The 16786-nt window shown below is 43.4% G+C and overlaps 1 protein-coding gene across 1 annotated transcript in view; it reads right to left on the bottom strand.

The window, feature by feature from the left end:
* Positions 1-16786, bottom strand: part of LOC144824371 (fish-egg lectin-like) — a 62191-nt gene that overhangs the window by 37473 nt on the left and 7932 nt on the right. Inside the window, exon 2 of the mRNA XM_078683482.1 lies at positions 4692-4934. Within this exon, the coding sequence (XP_078539608.1) occupies positions 4692-4934 (243 nt within the window). The remainder of the gene's footprint in view (positions 1-4691; positions 4935-16786) is intronic.

The following is a 16786-nucleotide window of genomic DNA, read 5'->3' as shown; positions in this document are numbered from 1 at the left end:
CACACTATGAATACGGAGTAGGGTGCGGGAGGAAAGCAAAAACTTCAATTAACCCGAAACAGGATCACAAAGATACAGAAAGAGGGCCGACATGGATATTATATTGAAAATTCTGGAATTAGGCACAAATTTAAACTGTTCTTCGATAATCTATATACGGAAGAGTCAGTTGGCTCAAGAGAGCAAATACAATGTTTTCTAGGTAAAATCACGGCCCAAGCGGCCTCCCCGGAACAGAAGATAGGTCTTAACCAGGAGATTTCTAAAGAAGAGGTTGAGGCCGCAATAAAAAGTCTAAAGAGAGGGAGAGCTGCAGGCCCAGGCTCTCTACCTAACGAAATCTATTTACACCTCCGGGAAATAGTATTAGCCCCCCTTACAGATCTTCTAAATTGAATATTCTTGGAAAACCAAGAGCTACCAAATTCTTGGAACGGCGCAATTGTAAGCATCATACTAAAACCAGGAAAAGACCCAACCAAATGTGAGTCATACAGGCCCATCTCCCTCTTGAACTCAGATTACAAAATGTATTCGCAGATATGGGCAAAAAGGTTAGGGGCAGTGGCAGGGTCCCTAATTCAGCCAGATCAAAAAGGTTTCATTAACGGCAGGCAAATACATGAACTGTCACATGAGCTTACTACCACCATAGATATTGCAACTCATTATTCTACACCTGTGACAGTTATAACCTTCGACGCTGCAAAAGCATTCGATAGAGTTAGCTGGCCTTTCCTGACCGCCACCTTAGCTAAATTCAATCTGGGGGACAAGCTAGAAAACACGATAATTAACATCTATAAAAACCCTGTGGCTAAAATATCAGTCAATGACGCCCTTACAGACAACATACAGATAAAAAGAGGCACAAGGCAAGGCAAGGGTGCCCCCTGTCGTTCCTCCTATTCAACTTTTACGTTGAGCCCTTAGCTTGCCTGTTGAGAGGAGCAGAGGGGATTGTACCTTTTAAACATCAAGACTGGGAGAAAAAAGTTGCCCTTTATGGGGATGACTTGATGATATTCACTGGCAACTTAAACAACTCACTCCCCAAAATAGAGGAGATTATAGGCCAGTTTGGGAAAGTCTCAGGCTATTTGGTGAATCAATTTAAATCGGGAATTCTCGAGTAAAATACTACTTCTGGAAACCCTCAAGTAAAAGACAAAATAAAATACCTGGGAATAGAATAAACAAAGGAATTGGATGAGATAGCTAGTTTGAATTTCACCAGAATCCACAAAGACATAAGGAAATTACTCAAGGCCTGGTCAGGCTTACAACTATCCTTTCTAGGGCAGTCCAACTTAATTAAAATGACAATATTACCAAAATGTACATACCTATTTAATTCCATCCCGATGGGTTTCAAGGCAGGGCAAATAAAAAAGCTGCACGGGGAGCTAGCTAGTTTCATCTGGGCAGCCAAAGGGGTCAGAATTGGATGGAAAAAGCTAAGAAGGAACAAAGCGCAGGGAGGAATTGCCAGCCCAGACCTACTTGAGTGTTGCATATCCTTCCAGTTCAAAAACACAAGGAGACTTTTAGATAAACCTGAACCCTGGCCTATGTACCTGAAAGCCCTCATTGGCCCAGACGGAGATCACAATCTACATAAATTTGGATACCCCAAATTCTTCAAAAAGATCAAACTAAAGACAATAAAATCAGCAGCAAGAAGCTGGTACGAAATAAGGAGGACCCTAAAAATACTGTATTACAGTAAGCATGCGGCAATTCGGGAATCCCCAGGTACCCTCGACTGTCTAAAAGATGCCCTAGCGACCCCACTAAGGGAAGGTAATATAAACTACTGGGGATAAGCTGATAGGAAATAACCAAATTGTACAATGGGAAATCCAATACGAAGAGACTCAAGGGTCACTATCCAGATTCAAACACTACCAATTAAACAGCTAGATAAAAGACATAAAGGAAAACCTACAAGGAGATGAGGTTATTGAGCAAAAACCTCTGAACACAGAGGTATTTAAAAAAAAAGAAAGAGCAGGTGACCTGCACACGTTACGGGGCTGCATCATGTTGAAGGATTATTGGAACCAGATTGGTTAGATCCTCTCTGACGTGATAGAACAACACATGGAGGTAAGCATGGAAATGGTTATTTTTGGGATTCCCTATAACACACACCTTCAAACATTATCTAAGAATCAAGTAAACATTCTCTTTTTACTAATCGTATTAGCCCGAAGGGAGATCTGTATTAACTGGGGTACACAAACCCCACCAAAGCACACCGACTGGCTAAATTCTGTACTAAGGGTCTTTAAATGAGATAAACAGGGGAGGAACATCAAGAAAAACAAATCTGGAATATCTGGGAAAGATACAACCAGACTAACATTAGGGGGTCCAATGATTAAGGCAATGGTAACAACGATTTCAAGTTGGTTCTTGAACTGAGAAGTCATAAAGACTAGCTCCTCCCCCTCCAAAAATCGTTTGCCTGAGGATGGAGAAAAAGGGGCCCCAGAGGACAAGGTTAACATTATCCAATCCAGGGCACAATCAGATCACAGTGAATAAAGCACTGAATGGATATTGGGACCTCCGACTACTCCATACTCCTATGAAACTTGCTTGATGAGGACTAAAAATGAATAAATAAATAAAACAAAAAAGAAAAATAGTAAGAGTAAGAATACGAATGATAAGAATCATATTAAGATTATATTACAACTAAGCATAAATATAAGAGTAGGAGGACAAATAAGAATAAAATAACAATATGAAAATAAATAATAAGAATGACAGTAAGATTAAGAATAAGATTAAGAATAAGAAGTAGAAGAATAAGCATAATAATAAGAGTAAGATTAAGAGTGAGAGTACGAATAAGAGCAATAATAATAGTTATTGTAAGAATAAGACAAATAGTAATAGTAAGAATAAGAATAGGAATATGATTTAGGGTTAAATATATATTTAAAGTAAAACTACACTACGACTAAGAATAACTAGAATAAGAATAATGCTGAGAGTAAAATTAAGAACATTAAGAATAATAGTACCATTAAGATTATGCATAATAATAAGAGTAAGAGTAGAGTAGGAATAAACAGAATAAGAATATGGATATTAAGAGTATTAGTAAGATTACGAATAAGAATAATAGTAAGATTACGATTAACACTAAGCACAAGCATAAGAGTAGGAGTAGGAATAAGAATAATAGTAAGACTAAGATTAAGAGTAGGACTAAATAGAATAAGAATATTAAGGATAATGTTCAGAGTATGAATAAGAATAATAAGAACAACAGTAAGATGATGAATAAGAATAATACGATTAAAAGTAAGAATAAGAATACAATTATGAATAAGAATAGAAAAAAATAACAAGAATAATAAGAAAAAGATTAAGAGTAAGAATAATAATGATAATAATAATAATAGTAAGACAAATATTAATAGTAAGAATAAGAATAGGAATATGAGTATTAGAGTTAAAGTTAGATTTAGTGTAAAACTAAGAATAAAAATATTAAGTAAGAGTAAAAAAGGATATTAAGAATAACAGTAAGATTAAGATTAAATATAATATTAAGATTAGGAGGACGACTAAGTGGAAGGGTAAGAATAAACAGAATACAAATAAGAATAATACTAATAAAAGCAAGAGTAGCAATAAGAACAAGAATATCAACCATAATATTAAGAATAATAGTGAGAATAAGAATAAGAGTAAGAATGAGAAGAATAACAGTAAGAGTAAGATTACGAATAGGAATATGAGCTAGAGTTTAAGTTAGATTTAGCGTAAAACTAAGGGGTCCATTAGGATGGCGGGCGGGCACCCTAACGGAGTAGTGGACCACCCGCTAACAGTGCGGGGTCCCGAAAATGCCATTAGGATGCACCCGCCACACAGACGGGCGCATCCTGTATGTTTACCATTGTGGCGGGCGGAGCAGGAATCTCCGCCCGCCGCAATGGTAAAAGTGCATGTTGTGCTTTTCAAAGTGCAACATGACAGGCACCGCACGGTGCCTGCCATGTTGCCCTTTGAAATGCGGGGTGATACCATAGGTACCCCCCAAGCCACGGACTCCCAGGGGGCCCGCAAGGGGCCCCCGCAGAGAGTCTCTGCATGCCTTTCCGTGGCGGCATTGCAGCCACGGAAATGCATTGTGCACAGCCCATAGTAATACGGCGGGCGGTGTCTAAAAGACACTGCCACCATGTTACTGGATTTCCGCCCCGGCCGCTAGGCGACCGGGGCGGAAAACAGGCGGGTGGTGTTTCCCACCGCCGCGGTCCCTCCCGCCATCCAAATCTGGCGGGGGTAATTGGGCGGATGATGTCAGGCGGATTTCCTCCGCCAGGCTGGCGGTAGCCACCGCCAGCCTGGCGGAGGAAATCCGCCCGACATCAAAATGGACCCCTAAGAATAAAAATAATACATTCAGAATTAAGACTGCAAATTAGAATAGGAAATAAAAAAGGAGTAAGCATTTTGATGATACCTTTTTATCGAGACATTCATACTGAGCTTCTATTCTTTCTAAGGTTTACAAATAGCATGTGTAACATTAATCAATTTTATTATAATCAAATTATTCAGCTCAGAAAAATGGAAGGTTGAGTTTGTCATGCTCACCAGCAGATGACTACATGTGTTAAGGGGTTCTGATCATTGAATATAAATGTAAATAATGATCCACCCACCTCCCTGGGTCTTGACCAAGTCTCCACCAATCATCTTGTAGGGATGGTTATCGGCGCCGGCGGCCCACACTCCAGCTGCACCAACAGAGACGTGGAGGAATTTTCCCTGGAGCTTAGTCCAGACCAAATTGTTCAGGATGGAAACAATTCCAGCTTCATTCGTTCCGAACACCAGGCCATTGCCGGCATCAATCTGCACCAGGGAACCACTGATTTTATCACACTTCAGAGATACAACAGCACCTACAGGGTGAGAAGAGGACACCTGAGCACTGAAATTAATGACAAAAAACACATGCTCTGCGTATTGTTACCAATTCTTTAAAACAGACATGGGATCCACCCAGACGAGTAGTATTGCCTCACTTCATGGTATTAGCTGTTGATGTTACATTCCTCATCCTAAAGAGTGCTTGCGTAATTGAGGAACTAAGATCCATGTGCAAACTCCACTCACTCATTACACACCCAAATTCTATACCTCTTACATGCATTTCAAGCAGAAAGCATTCTGTTTCTGTTTTGCTTTTTTATAACAAGAAGCATTTTAAAATTTACTAACAACACCATTAAACTGCATCATCAACGCAATACCAGCATTACTGCCTGTGGCCTCATGGGAGGAAAGACCTGAGGGGGCTGAGCTGTGAGCTGTGCTGTGTTATGGGGTTTCAGGGATGGCTGAGACATCTAGCTCCTCAGTTTCTATATCTAGACGTGGGCACCACTACGGTCTATGGCTATTAGGTTCTTCATGTTTTTTCTGACTTACTTGTATTCAGTGTCTTTCTTCTCTTTCACAGGAATTGGTCCCACCTTTAAGGCCAATGATGAAGAGGGTGTGACGTACAAAACAGATCCCCCTCAGTTTGCATCTATCCAACTGCTGTTGATGTACCGTGAACGTGAGCAGATACCTGCATGAAAGGGTGTGATATTTACAAAGTGACATTAGGCCACGCAAAGTGGCTGAACACCGCTATGGGAATATGGAGCAGGGGACTGCGACACTCAAGCCTCCTAAAACGTGACACTCCGGTGGCGCAATGCCCATGTCAATATGCACCCTCAGACACACAGGTGAAAATAGTGTCAACAGATGTTAGTGTAGGTGTGTAAATTATTTAAGAAGCACACTGAACACCATGGGGGTGCAATAGAATGGGGTTTCATCACAGGGATCATGATATTTACTACAGATGTACAAACGTGTCTTTGTAAGCGCAACCATAAACTGGATGATTGACACTGATGAAAAAGGGAGTTGGGCATATCTAAAAAAATGTGACATTTTCAAACTTCCATGTAGATCCTGCCCCATTTCTCCCAATCCTCTGAAAAAAGGAAAGTCCATATGATCCACTGAGATCAGGGCATCTTTGAGGTCCTTCATTAACATCTGTACTGCTGTGGCACAATTGAAGTTTAAATGATGGGAGTGGTGAGGGTCCCAAGTTTTCTTTCCTGAACTGCCCTAGTGTAGATGAAGTCATAAACATATTTTTCCCTTGTGCAGATTCCTAGATTGATTGGGTGGATTTGCAAAATTTCCTTTACATGCCAAATGCGCTTCATGTGGAAATTGCCCTGCGTCACTTTTTGCACGTGCATCAGTTCATGGCTCAACGTTCTTGAGGTGAGGTAGGTACAGATCCAAATGCATCACAACCCATAGCTCCATCATAGAGGAAGGTTCTGAAACTTGATGAACGGAATTATTCTAAATTTGGCAAACAGATAGAACTTTACTCAGACGGCCTGATTTTGTGACTTGACGTACATCCGTTCAGCTGTTTTCAAGGAATAAGCATTTAAAAAACTGCTCAGGTGGGCAGGAAGGGGTTAAATCTTGTAAAATGATAGACAATTCTGGACCATTGGTGTCCAGAAATGCTCTGATTGGCCAAATCAAAGTGGACAGCTGGATCCTGATTGGATGGTCACAACATGGAAAATATGTTGAGGCAGTTATTACAGGACTCAGAGACATTGGACCCCAAGTCCTGAAAAAGAAATGAAATACCTCTTAGGGGGGCAGGGTGAACCCCCAGGGTCAAAATTAAATATATATAGCACTGTAGCAATAAAACTTTTAAAACACCAGTGAGACAACTACCATTGTGCAGGCTGTAGAATGTGTGCAGTGGGAACCGGCTGCCTGGAGAGGGGTTTGACGCAGATTCAACCCACGGCTGCTCCCGGCCTTCTATTGCTCCCTGGCAACGCCTGCGATCAGCAGAGGTTAGCCACCTATAGGAAGATTGGCACAATGTATGGCCACAGGCTTGGCCCTTCACCCGGCCTTCTACTGCACCCTTCCAAAGGCCATGCTTTAACAGAAGTTAGGCAGCTGTGTTAAGAAGGGTCCAATGTCTGGCCACAGGCTTGTTCATATGTCCAACTTTCTATTGCGCCATGCCAACTGCCAGGTGCAGCAGAGGTTAGGCACCTGTGGGAGGATGGATACAATGTCCGGCCACAGGCTAGGTTCTACTCTGAGCCTTCTATTGCGCACTGCCAAAGGCTGGGCACAGTAGAGGTTGGGCACCTGTGGGTGGATGGGTACAGTGTCGGGCCATAAGCTAGGTCCTACACCCCGCTTTCTATTTTGCCCTGCCAATAGCTCTGTACAGCAAGGGGAGTCTGGGTGTCTATGGGCTGTTGGGTGAAGGATGTGGGCACTGGATAGACGGTGCACCAAAAGCCCCAATGCATACTGTTGAATCTGTGAGAATCTGAGTTTTGTCATCCCCGAAGTGATGAGCGCAGAGTATAGCTCGAGGTTGGTTGTCTACGGGTTGTTTAGGCACTTGAAGAGGTTTGGGTGCAGTGGCTACAGCTCAATCCCCTGCTGTGCACACCCATTGGCCATGTGTAGTGGGCTAGGAACACCCGAGAGGGAATGGGCTTGGGGCCTGGCTGGTAGTTGGGCACACACAGAGGTTTAGTGCATGGCCAGACCTCCTAGCCACACCCTGCCCCAACCGCCCCCTGCACACAGCCATATGTCATGCACAGCAGGGATTTAAACACTTGCATGGGGATGGGTGGAGTGCCTCACAAGAGGCTGGGTACCAGCAGGTGGTTGGTCACCTCTGGAGAATTGGGTGCAGTTTCTAGACTTGCACAGGCTAAAAGGCCATGTGATGTAGGGTTTAGGGCAAATGTGGGGGAAAGGTTACAAACTCTACCCAGAAATGTGGGCACTTAGAGGGGCTTAGGGGTTGGAAGTAAGGTCTCACTAGATATCAGGGCCTTTGGAAAACTCCCCCCACTGATCGTGGCCAAATGCTGTGAGTAACGGGGGGGGGTGGTTGACACTGGATTTCTGAGGAAGGTTGGCATATACTCAACTAGGAGGATGATAAAAAAAGTACAAACAGTTTAAAGCAAAACATCAAAAATTAAAGAAATATTGTAGTTAGGTGTGGTAAACAATTTGTAGCTTTTGATGAAAAAGCCCTAGAAATTATAGCTTGGTGTTAACATGGGAAAATAACTAACTCTGTCTGCTTTCTCTCCTGACTTTCCTTCATGCTCCATTGGTTGCCCCATCTACCTGTCTTCCATGGTCAGCTTGTTGTACCAGCCCCCTCTCACCTGCCCTCTGTCCAATGTGTGCTGCCCCAGCCACTCCAGCTTGGTACCACATTACCAGTACTGGTCACAAGGGGAAAAGGACCAAGAGAAAAAAGCTCCCTGGTACAAATCAGAAGGTCCCATTTTTAGGCTTTTCCTGCACAACATTTGTTCTGTGCTTTTGAAATCTATTGTATTTATTACATATCTTGCAAGGGGCTTGCATCCTGCCTCCTTGCTTTACTAGCTTTTCATGGTTCCTGTGCTTGCCACTTTCCGTCCATTTCTATAGGCGGTACCATACTGTTTCCTACTTTACCAATGCTTGTTACTGTGATATTCCTCATGTGCTTCTCTTATCAGTTTCACGTTTGCCAAAGTACTGTTTCCATCCATGTTTCCGGAACTATTTTCTTTGCCATCAGCCATCATTCCCCTTCATCTATCGCTCTTGCCCTATCTGCTGAGTGCCTGGCTCACCACAGTGCGTTTCCGAAACTCATGTTGATCCCCCAAACCTTACTCCTCCCCCTATGGACCACTTTGATTACAAAAATCTCCACACATCCCTGTACCTTGTCAGAACGCCGCAATATTGGAGTCAGCCATTACTTTTAGAACCACTCATTTGTAGCCTGCTTCGTATCCCGCTGTTTAGATAATAGAATAGTATTGCAAACACACAATTTATACTTGTTTCTGTCTCGTGTTATGTTGCCCAATAACCTGAGATCCTAGATTTTTGTATCTAATATGATAGATGCGCACTCAGAAACAGTCCTTTCTCTATGTCCATAGTATTTTCCCAGTGGCTGCCTCTTCTAACGTGTAGTCCTCTTTCTGTTTCCAGCTTGGCTGGTCGGCCCACCTTCATCTTGATTCTTTTTTAGTTTTGCAAACTTGCGAGCCTAGGCACCTCTGTTTATGCAAGACTGTGGCTTTATATCATTGATACTGTAGCAGAATTAGATTTCTATATTTTATTAGAGCAGAATGTCGAAAACCCAAAGAGAATGTATCTTTTTTTAGTGGGGTGTTCATGATGGATACTTTCTACAGAGGAAAATGATGTTCTTCAGTATTCACATGATTAAATATAATGTTGACCATGTGACAGGTGGGGAGACTTTCAGAAAGTATCAATCCAGCTAAAATTCTATTATTTAAATCTAAATATATATTAATCTAAGTGTATATAAAAACGAATGTCTGTCTGTCTGCCTGGTGGTCCTTTATGCATTACTACACCATTCATCCGATTGCCATGAAACTTTGGGAAGTTGTTGAGGACACTACCGTGAGGGTTTCTAGCATAAACTTTTTATCGGCCCCCCAGGGCCCTCATAATCTTTCAAATACTGAATTTGCAACCACGACTTTGCAAAAGTACAAGACTTTCGGTGAAAAAGTTAATGAAAAATGTCATCGAAGCTACAATTTTGAATGGGAAATTCAAGGGGGAAGATGTACTGTTGCCACGTATTTCGATGATCCCAACAGATATGCCATTTGAATTCAAACGTTTACAGTTTGCGGTGTGACTCGCTTTTGAAATGACCATCAACAAAGCACAAGGACAATCGCTGCAAGTGTGTGGACTAGATTTGGAGAATCCGTGCTTCTCACATGGACAACTGTATGTGGCCAGCTCACGTGTCCGAAAACCTTCTGATTTATTCATGTACGCACCAGACGGAAAAACAAAAAATATCGTGTATCCACAAGCACTCGAATAAGTAAATAGAATTAAAAGAACACTTTGAAATGTTTTCCATTAAAATGAGTAAGTTTCAATAAAAATGACACAATGTAAATTGAATGTTATCATAACAAGTTTACTTGAATTTCCTCTCTTCTAAGATCGCAGCAACGCGCAATGGGTAAGCTAGTGATTTATATTATTTACGGTGCATTTCTGTCTTTTTTCCTTGTGTTGGTGCACAAATTGCCACCAATACTCTGGGCACCGGGGTTAGGGATTTCCTAAGTCGGACGAGGGGTCGGGGTGCCAGGACATTGGGAAGTGAAGAAAAGAGTGTTCGCATGCAGCGTGCAAAACTTTACTTATGCCACCAGCCCAACAGCCCTGTGTCCTCCAACCTCCTCCTCCATCGTTCTACCCACGTCACTTGCCTGGGGCTACGGTCCCAGGTGACCCTAGCAATGGGTATCGCGGTGTCCTGTTGCTCGGAGGGACAGCCGGATACGAGCACGGTGTGTGTTGGGGAAAGCTCCTGTAGATCAGCTCCGCCGTCCTGTCGAGTCGTCGGCTCCGTGCTTCTACTGGCTGGACTCTCCACTCCTTCTCCACGAAGTTCGTTGTCTGCTGCTCCGTGCTGCGTAGGTCGTCTTCTCCCCGGCCGTTGTCCGTCGCAGCTCCCTCTCCTCTGGGTCTCCAATCACCAGACGTCCCACAGCTGAGCCAATGGTTCCCTTTTAACTCCTGTCCGGGCTTCTGTTCCTCTCGTGCGCCGTAGACTAGACCGTTTGATGTCTCTGGTTGAAGTGGACCACTAGACACCATCTTGAATTTCCCATTAGCTTTGGTGATAGGGTGCTCTCTATCACAGTGCACTCGACAAATTTCATTAACATTAGGAAATGAAAACATGTCTCCTCGTTATGCCTCCACGTCTATTTTTGGAGCTGCCGTAGGTTTATGTGAACTGGTAAATGTGGGGCAGCATCAACCTCCTTGACAATGAGTAAGGCGGCTCAGTGACTTGCGCTGCTGTGTCTGACTCCCTATCAATGAGGCCGTGCAAAGCCACGCAGGGTGACTCTGCACCGCCTCATAGGTATCGTTGATACGCTTGCACCACCGGAGAGTGTCAGTGATGCAAACCTCTTATAAATAAACCCTAAATATTCCCTTCATTTTTTAGGTCTTTCACCATCAGGTAACTACATATAAAACATAAAATAATGGGCAATGTAAGTTAAAAATACTTATCAAAAGTTTTTACTAAGTTGGAAATGGATTATGAAACCTCTATTAGTTAATGCAATACAGAGGTCCATTTCTAACCAGAGAGACGCAGAGTTAGGTCTTGATTGGTGCAGTGGAGAATAGGGATGTGTATTGATAGTGCTGTGAGGTCACAGCATGTGACAGCAAGCTCCTTAAATATTTAAGTCATTATTTTATATTTAAATTACACACAGAGTAAGATAGACTGCTGCAAAATGTGCAAATAGTTTTACGATAAAATGGTGCTTCCAAAAGGTGGATTTTAGTAATACCTGAGCATATGTATTGCAATTTAGTTTTTTACATAAATTTCCATTCAACACCTCTTTAGGGGTACTAAAGACGGGGTAAATGTAGGTAAAATGAAAAGCAAGCACTTACCAGCCCAGTTGTTAACTCTTTTCACTTCCACTCCAAAAACCAAATCTTTGTCAACACAAAGCTTGGAGTGATTTGATCAATTAAAGCCAGAACCGCTCCCAAGCATCCTTTACACGAGCAGATTAACTGATAGGCACATTCACATTTCCTTCAGGCGAGCAGTGGGTAACAATCTAAATTAGCCATCCCAGGAGGCTGTCTTGTTCCAAAAGGAAGGCAACCGTTTTGGATTGGAGGGACAAGTGAAGCTGGGGAATGTGCGACCCCCTTCCCAGGACTCCATGGCCCCCCCTGGGGGTCGTGCCCCACAGATTGAAGACCTCAGTCTCAGCCACAGTGTAAATATAGTATTTCTGTAGTACCGACGCATGATTCAGCAGTTTTTTGAGGCTCAGGAAAGGTGCTCCTCAGTTTGTCTATTACCTGATTCTTCACATGAGTGATCCAGGGCAGAACGGCTGTACCAGGCATCGGGCATTTTCCTGGGAGCCTGGCAGGGTGGGGGCTGGTGTGGTTATTGGGGGGCGATTTTGCTATCATTTTCAGCCTCCTGGACCTGGCAGTGGGTGTCATGTCCGATAGGCTAATCCTGTCATGTATGACCCTTTTTACATCCATTGTCCCATCCACACAACAATAACAGTTCTGAAGGGTGACCTTTTACCTAGTACTTAGCTCTGTCGCTTTTATGAATAGGCAAGTAGTATAGTATCGAAATAACACTGTACCTGATGTCCAGAAACATGTCCCCACCACTTTTTTCATCCTTGGCCAACAAGCTCACTGTACATGACAGCATTTGTTTTGAAAAACATTTATGACTCTTTGCAAAACGTTTATGATTGTTTTCAAAACATATTGACTCTAGAAGGAACCCTGGAGTGACCACTCTTGTATGTAAGACCCTTATCCCCCCACTGCAAATTATAGGAGAATTCCCAAGCTGGCACAGGGTCCTGCATGCTGAATCTTCGAAACCGAAGCAGTCTGACATCGCTTGCGGGGTGTCATCCTAGGAGCAGAGAAGGGGTCCTTCAATCTCTACCCTCAGGTGAGGGGGTTGGAGCTTCCCTATGGGATTCTTGGCTACCTATATACATATACATTCTACACCTACATATCTAGGCTAGGTACAGTTAGGCAAATTAGGTAGGGCATGCATTATAGGAGTATGCAAGTGCTAATGTCTTATATGAACTGTATGTGATCAACTTTTTTGTACTATGCTAGAAATGTGTCTACTGTTTACTGTATTGATACTCGCGATTTCTTTCATATGTTTCTGTCTTCTTATTGTCTTAGAAAATATGTTTTACACAAGACTGACACCGGACCAAGAAATAATTATTGAAAATGTCCCAATCGCCATTCTGTGTATTTTGTGAGAATAAGTAAGCACGAGTGATTGAGCAATAAGTAGTGTCCTGTTTACCACAACCCCTGAGGTATCGGGATTGTTAAGTTCAGTGGTTGCCAGAAACTATCTACACCACTGTAAGATACAGGGGGTGGTAGTGGCACTGCAGAGCTAGCTGGTCCAATGGCTGACGTATCCTGTGGGGGTATCCAGAGTCTGTTTGTACACAAAGCCCCCAGTTTAGGTCATCCAAAATGTGCAGGTCCCGGAGATTCCTAGGAACTACATGACATGGCACCACCAATGTTGGTTTTGTTCTTTTATTAACTGCAAAAATATGAGTAGTTCAGTAGAGGCAGTAGCATAGCATGCTTCCAAGAATCAGTGAAGATTACCGTGGCAAGTGAGGTATTCCATAAGTGGTTCAGGGTAGGATTTATCAGGTGGGTCAGTGATCTCCACAGTTTTGGGTGGCAAGGATATTCTGGGGACCCTGATTTACATTTCAGGATCTCTCCCAAAGATTCCTGCTGTGAGATGAGGGGAAACCTTGAGAAGGAGGTCTCCCCATCGTGGGTTTCCACGTCTTCCATTCTAGTTGTGAAGGTGTCATAGACCTTCAAAAAAAAATTCTCAAAGAAGTCCAATTGTTTTGTGCACAGTGAAGGTGACGGAGAGATCTTGCTCTCAAGTGCTGTCGGCTTAGTGAAGGAGCTAACTAGCTCGAACATTTCTTTGCTGGAGTTTTCCGCTGTATTAATTCATTTTTACAAAGTAGTCTCTTCTAGCAACCGTCATAGATTTGTGAAGTTTAATTAAAGATTCCTTGTAGATCAATTTGGTTGATGGACAATATTCTTTCCTCCAAAGGTGTTTTTTTTGTTGGCATTGAATTTTTTCCACTCTGAGTTAGTCAGAGAACCCGGGGGCTGACGGAGAATTTCCAGAAGATCTGCCTACTCTAACTGGTGCTATTTTGGCCATGGTGGCAGAGATCCACCTGGCCCTGGCAGTCGCGTGTACGTTAGGGTAGTTGGTACATAGTAGTCGGACCTTTAACAACACTGGGTCTAAGGATTCCGCCGTTAGTTTCTTCCAGTTCCTTTTTTGCATGTTACAGGTTGCTCCACCTGGTTGTGGTATTTCCAAGGTAAATGAGAACGGGACCAGGAAGTAGTCTGTCCATAACATTTGTTGCAAAGGCTCGGCGACCAAGGACAGGATATCCGAAAAAACTAGATCCACAGTGTTGCCAGCACAGTGGGAAGGCGATCTTGCATATTGGGAGAGATTTGCACCATTGAGTGACATTATCAACTGAGATGCATGGGTGCACTTGGGGTCAAAAATATGTGAATTAAAGTCTCTTAGAGCCGTATATTAGGCATATTGTAGTGATGTCTGGGCATTGAAGTTAAAGAGATCTAGGGTTAGGCTAGGAGACCAGCCTGGGGTCAGAAAATCAATAGTCCTGTGAAGGAGGATGTGGGTCCTATACTTATACAACAATTCAGACCTTCAATCGAGTCAATGATTTGTAGCTCAGTAGAGGATGTCTCCAAGGAGTCCCTCACAATAATGGCTACCCCACCTCCTCTTTTATCTCCTCTTCTGTTTACATAACCTGCTCTACAACCTAGTGGGATAGCTAGAGCCAGAGCCGGTCTGGATTCCTCTTTAAACCAGGTTTCGGCCAGAAACATCATATCCCAATCATTATTGGATAGTGATATAGAGATGTCTGCATGTTTGGGCAGTGACATACAATTAATAAGGCAGGCTCTTATTCTGTCTCTTGGTTTCTTTAGCACCAAGTTCAAGGAGATTGCTCTATTATTTCATCAACATCTCTCTGTTTTCCCTAAGGCAAAGTTGCAGCTTTTATACAAATGTGGGAGTATAGCACTCACTAAGACAATATCATGTCCTGTTGGACAACCGTTCTTCCTTAGACTCGGAAGGGAGTCTCGTGTCCAGGAGATATTTATATTGTTGTTACGAGGGGCAGCACAGCTGGCACTGGACACAGTCCAGATGCGGACGGGTGCAGATGGGCTTGCCTTACGTGCACCTTCAGCATGCCAGGGGCACGCCCGTTGCCCGCGTCCGCTGCACGTCTGTGCACACATGTGACAAAAGTAGTGTGCTCTAACCAGAAATTGGGCAAGCATGGATACTTATGTATCTTTATTTATTTTATTTATTTATTTAAAGAGTTTTATATATCGCTGGCTAGACCCGATGGTATCAGAGCGCTTTACATGAGAATCAACAATGTAGCAGAAAAAAGATCAACAACTACACAATGCATCACAAAATAGGCTATACAATTAGGTGAGGAGAGAAAGGAGAGAGAAAAGTAGTGTAGGGGGCAGGAGAGGTAAGAAAGGGAGGATAAGAGAAGAGACAACAAGGAGAGATGAAAGGAAGTCTGTCTAAAGACCAACTGGATAGGTGACGACCAAGGCGGGAACCCACAGCCCATCTCCCCTATAGCTAAACCAGGTAGCTCCATCGGGCATCAGACAAAATAGTTCAGTCTCAATACATTGAGAGAGGAGAGAAGGAGAGACATAAATAGAGGGAGGATGTGGGAAGAGATGATGGTAGAGACGAAAGCAAGTCTGTCTAAAGACCGACTGGGTAGGTGACGTCCAAAGAGGGAATTCCCGGCATGTCTCCCCTATAAGAAACTTTGCCCGTTTACATCTTTTGAATATACATTCCAGTGGTGCACCTCTCCACCCTCACCTATTGCTGGATATGCCTTGCAGTTTGCCTCCAACAACGGACGGTGCAGGATTTGTTTGTGCACACGTCTAAAGACTCTTTAAACAAACAATTATAAGAAGGAACACAGCAGTATTGTGCGGCTTTATGAGCCCACCTTTGCAGATTGTGCGGCTTTATGAGCCCACCTTTGCTCTGTTCTGCAATCTTATTGAGTCAAACCTCGCTGTACCCAGAGGGGTTGAGAAGGAAGCACACCTCTGGATCAATACTCGGGTCTACAAAAACAGTGAGTGGGCGTGACCCCAAGAAGCATGGTTCAGGCCCCCCTCAGCAGAAGTGGGGGGGGGGAGGGGGTTGGTTCTGGACAAAATAGAGAAGGTCTCAAAAGGGCCCAAAAGAGTTTGGAGGGAAAGGATTGTCGTAACCCTTGTGGCTCGAAGGGGGAGGTTCTAATGGGAGGATGCACTATGTGTCATTTTTCCAATCTAGGTGTTTTGACTGTAATCAATATGGGCGCAAGCGGGAGACTCTGCTTGTCCCAGGAAATCACCCGAAGGTGAACACTCCACAGAGCCTTGTTGAGGGAGGGGGTGTCCACAGCAGGGGAGAGTAGAGCATGTCCTGGTGTCCCTTCAGTGGGAGATGGACCCAGGCAGTCCAGTATTACTTTACTCCTCATGTTAAAATAAAAGTCAGCCTCCCTAACGCAATACCCTATACCTCTCTCAATATATCCTCCACCTCCACTCTTTGACTCATCACAAACCTCATGCTACTACTATGATCCCCAACATAACCCTTTCTAAAATCTCCCCTTCTCTTTGCCTCTTGGCTTCATTTCAAACCTCTTTACCTATTCAGACCTCGCAAACAAGCCTTTCTAAACCCTTCCCTCACGTGTCCCTCCTAGACTCATCCAATACCTCATCATCGTTCTCCCTATTCCACTTTCTATAGAGTCCTTCCCTCTTCATCTCTCCTTTACTCCTTCCAATCCTCCTCGTGCTGCTATGATCTCCAAATGAACACTTTCTGGACCCCCCTCCTCTACGCCTCCATTTCAATCCGACTAAC

Source organism: Lissotriton helveticus, chromosome 3_1, assembly GCF_964261635.1.
Source record: "Lissotriton helveticus chromosome 3_1, aLisHel1.1, whole genome shotgun sequence".
NCBI lineage: Eukaryota > Metazoa > Chordata > Amphibia > Caudata > Salamandridae > Lissotriton > Lissotriton helveticus.
The sequence above is the reverse complement of the archived record's forward strand: the minus strand, read 5'-3'. Positions and strand labels throughout refer to the sequence as shown.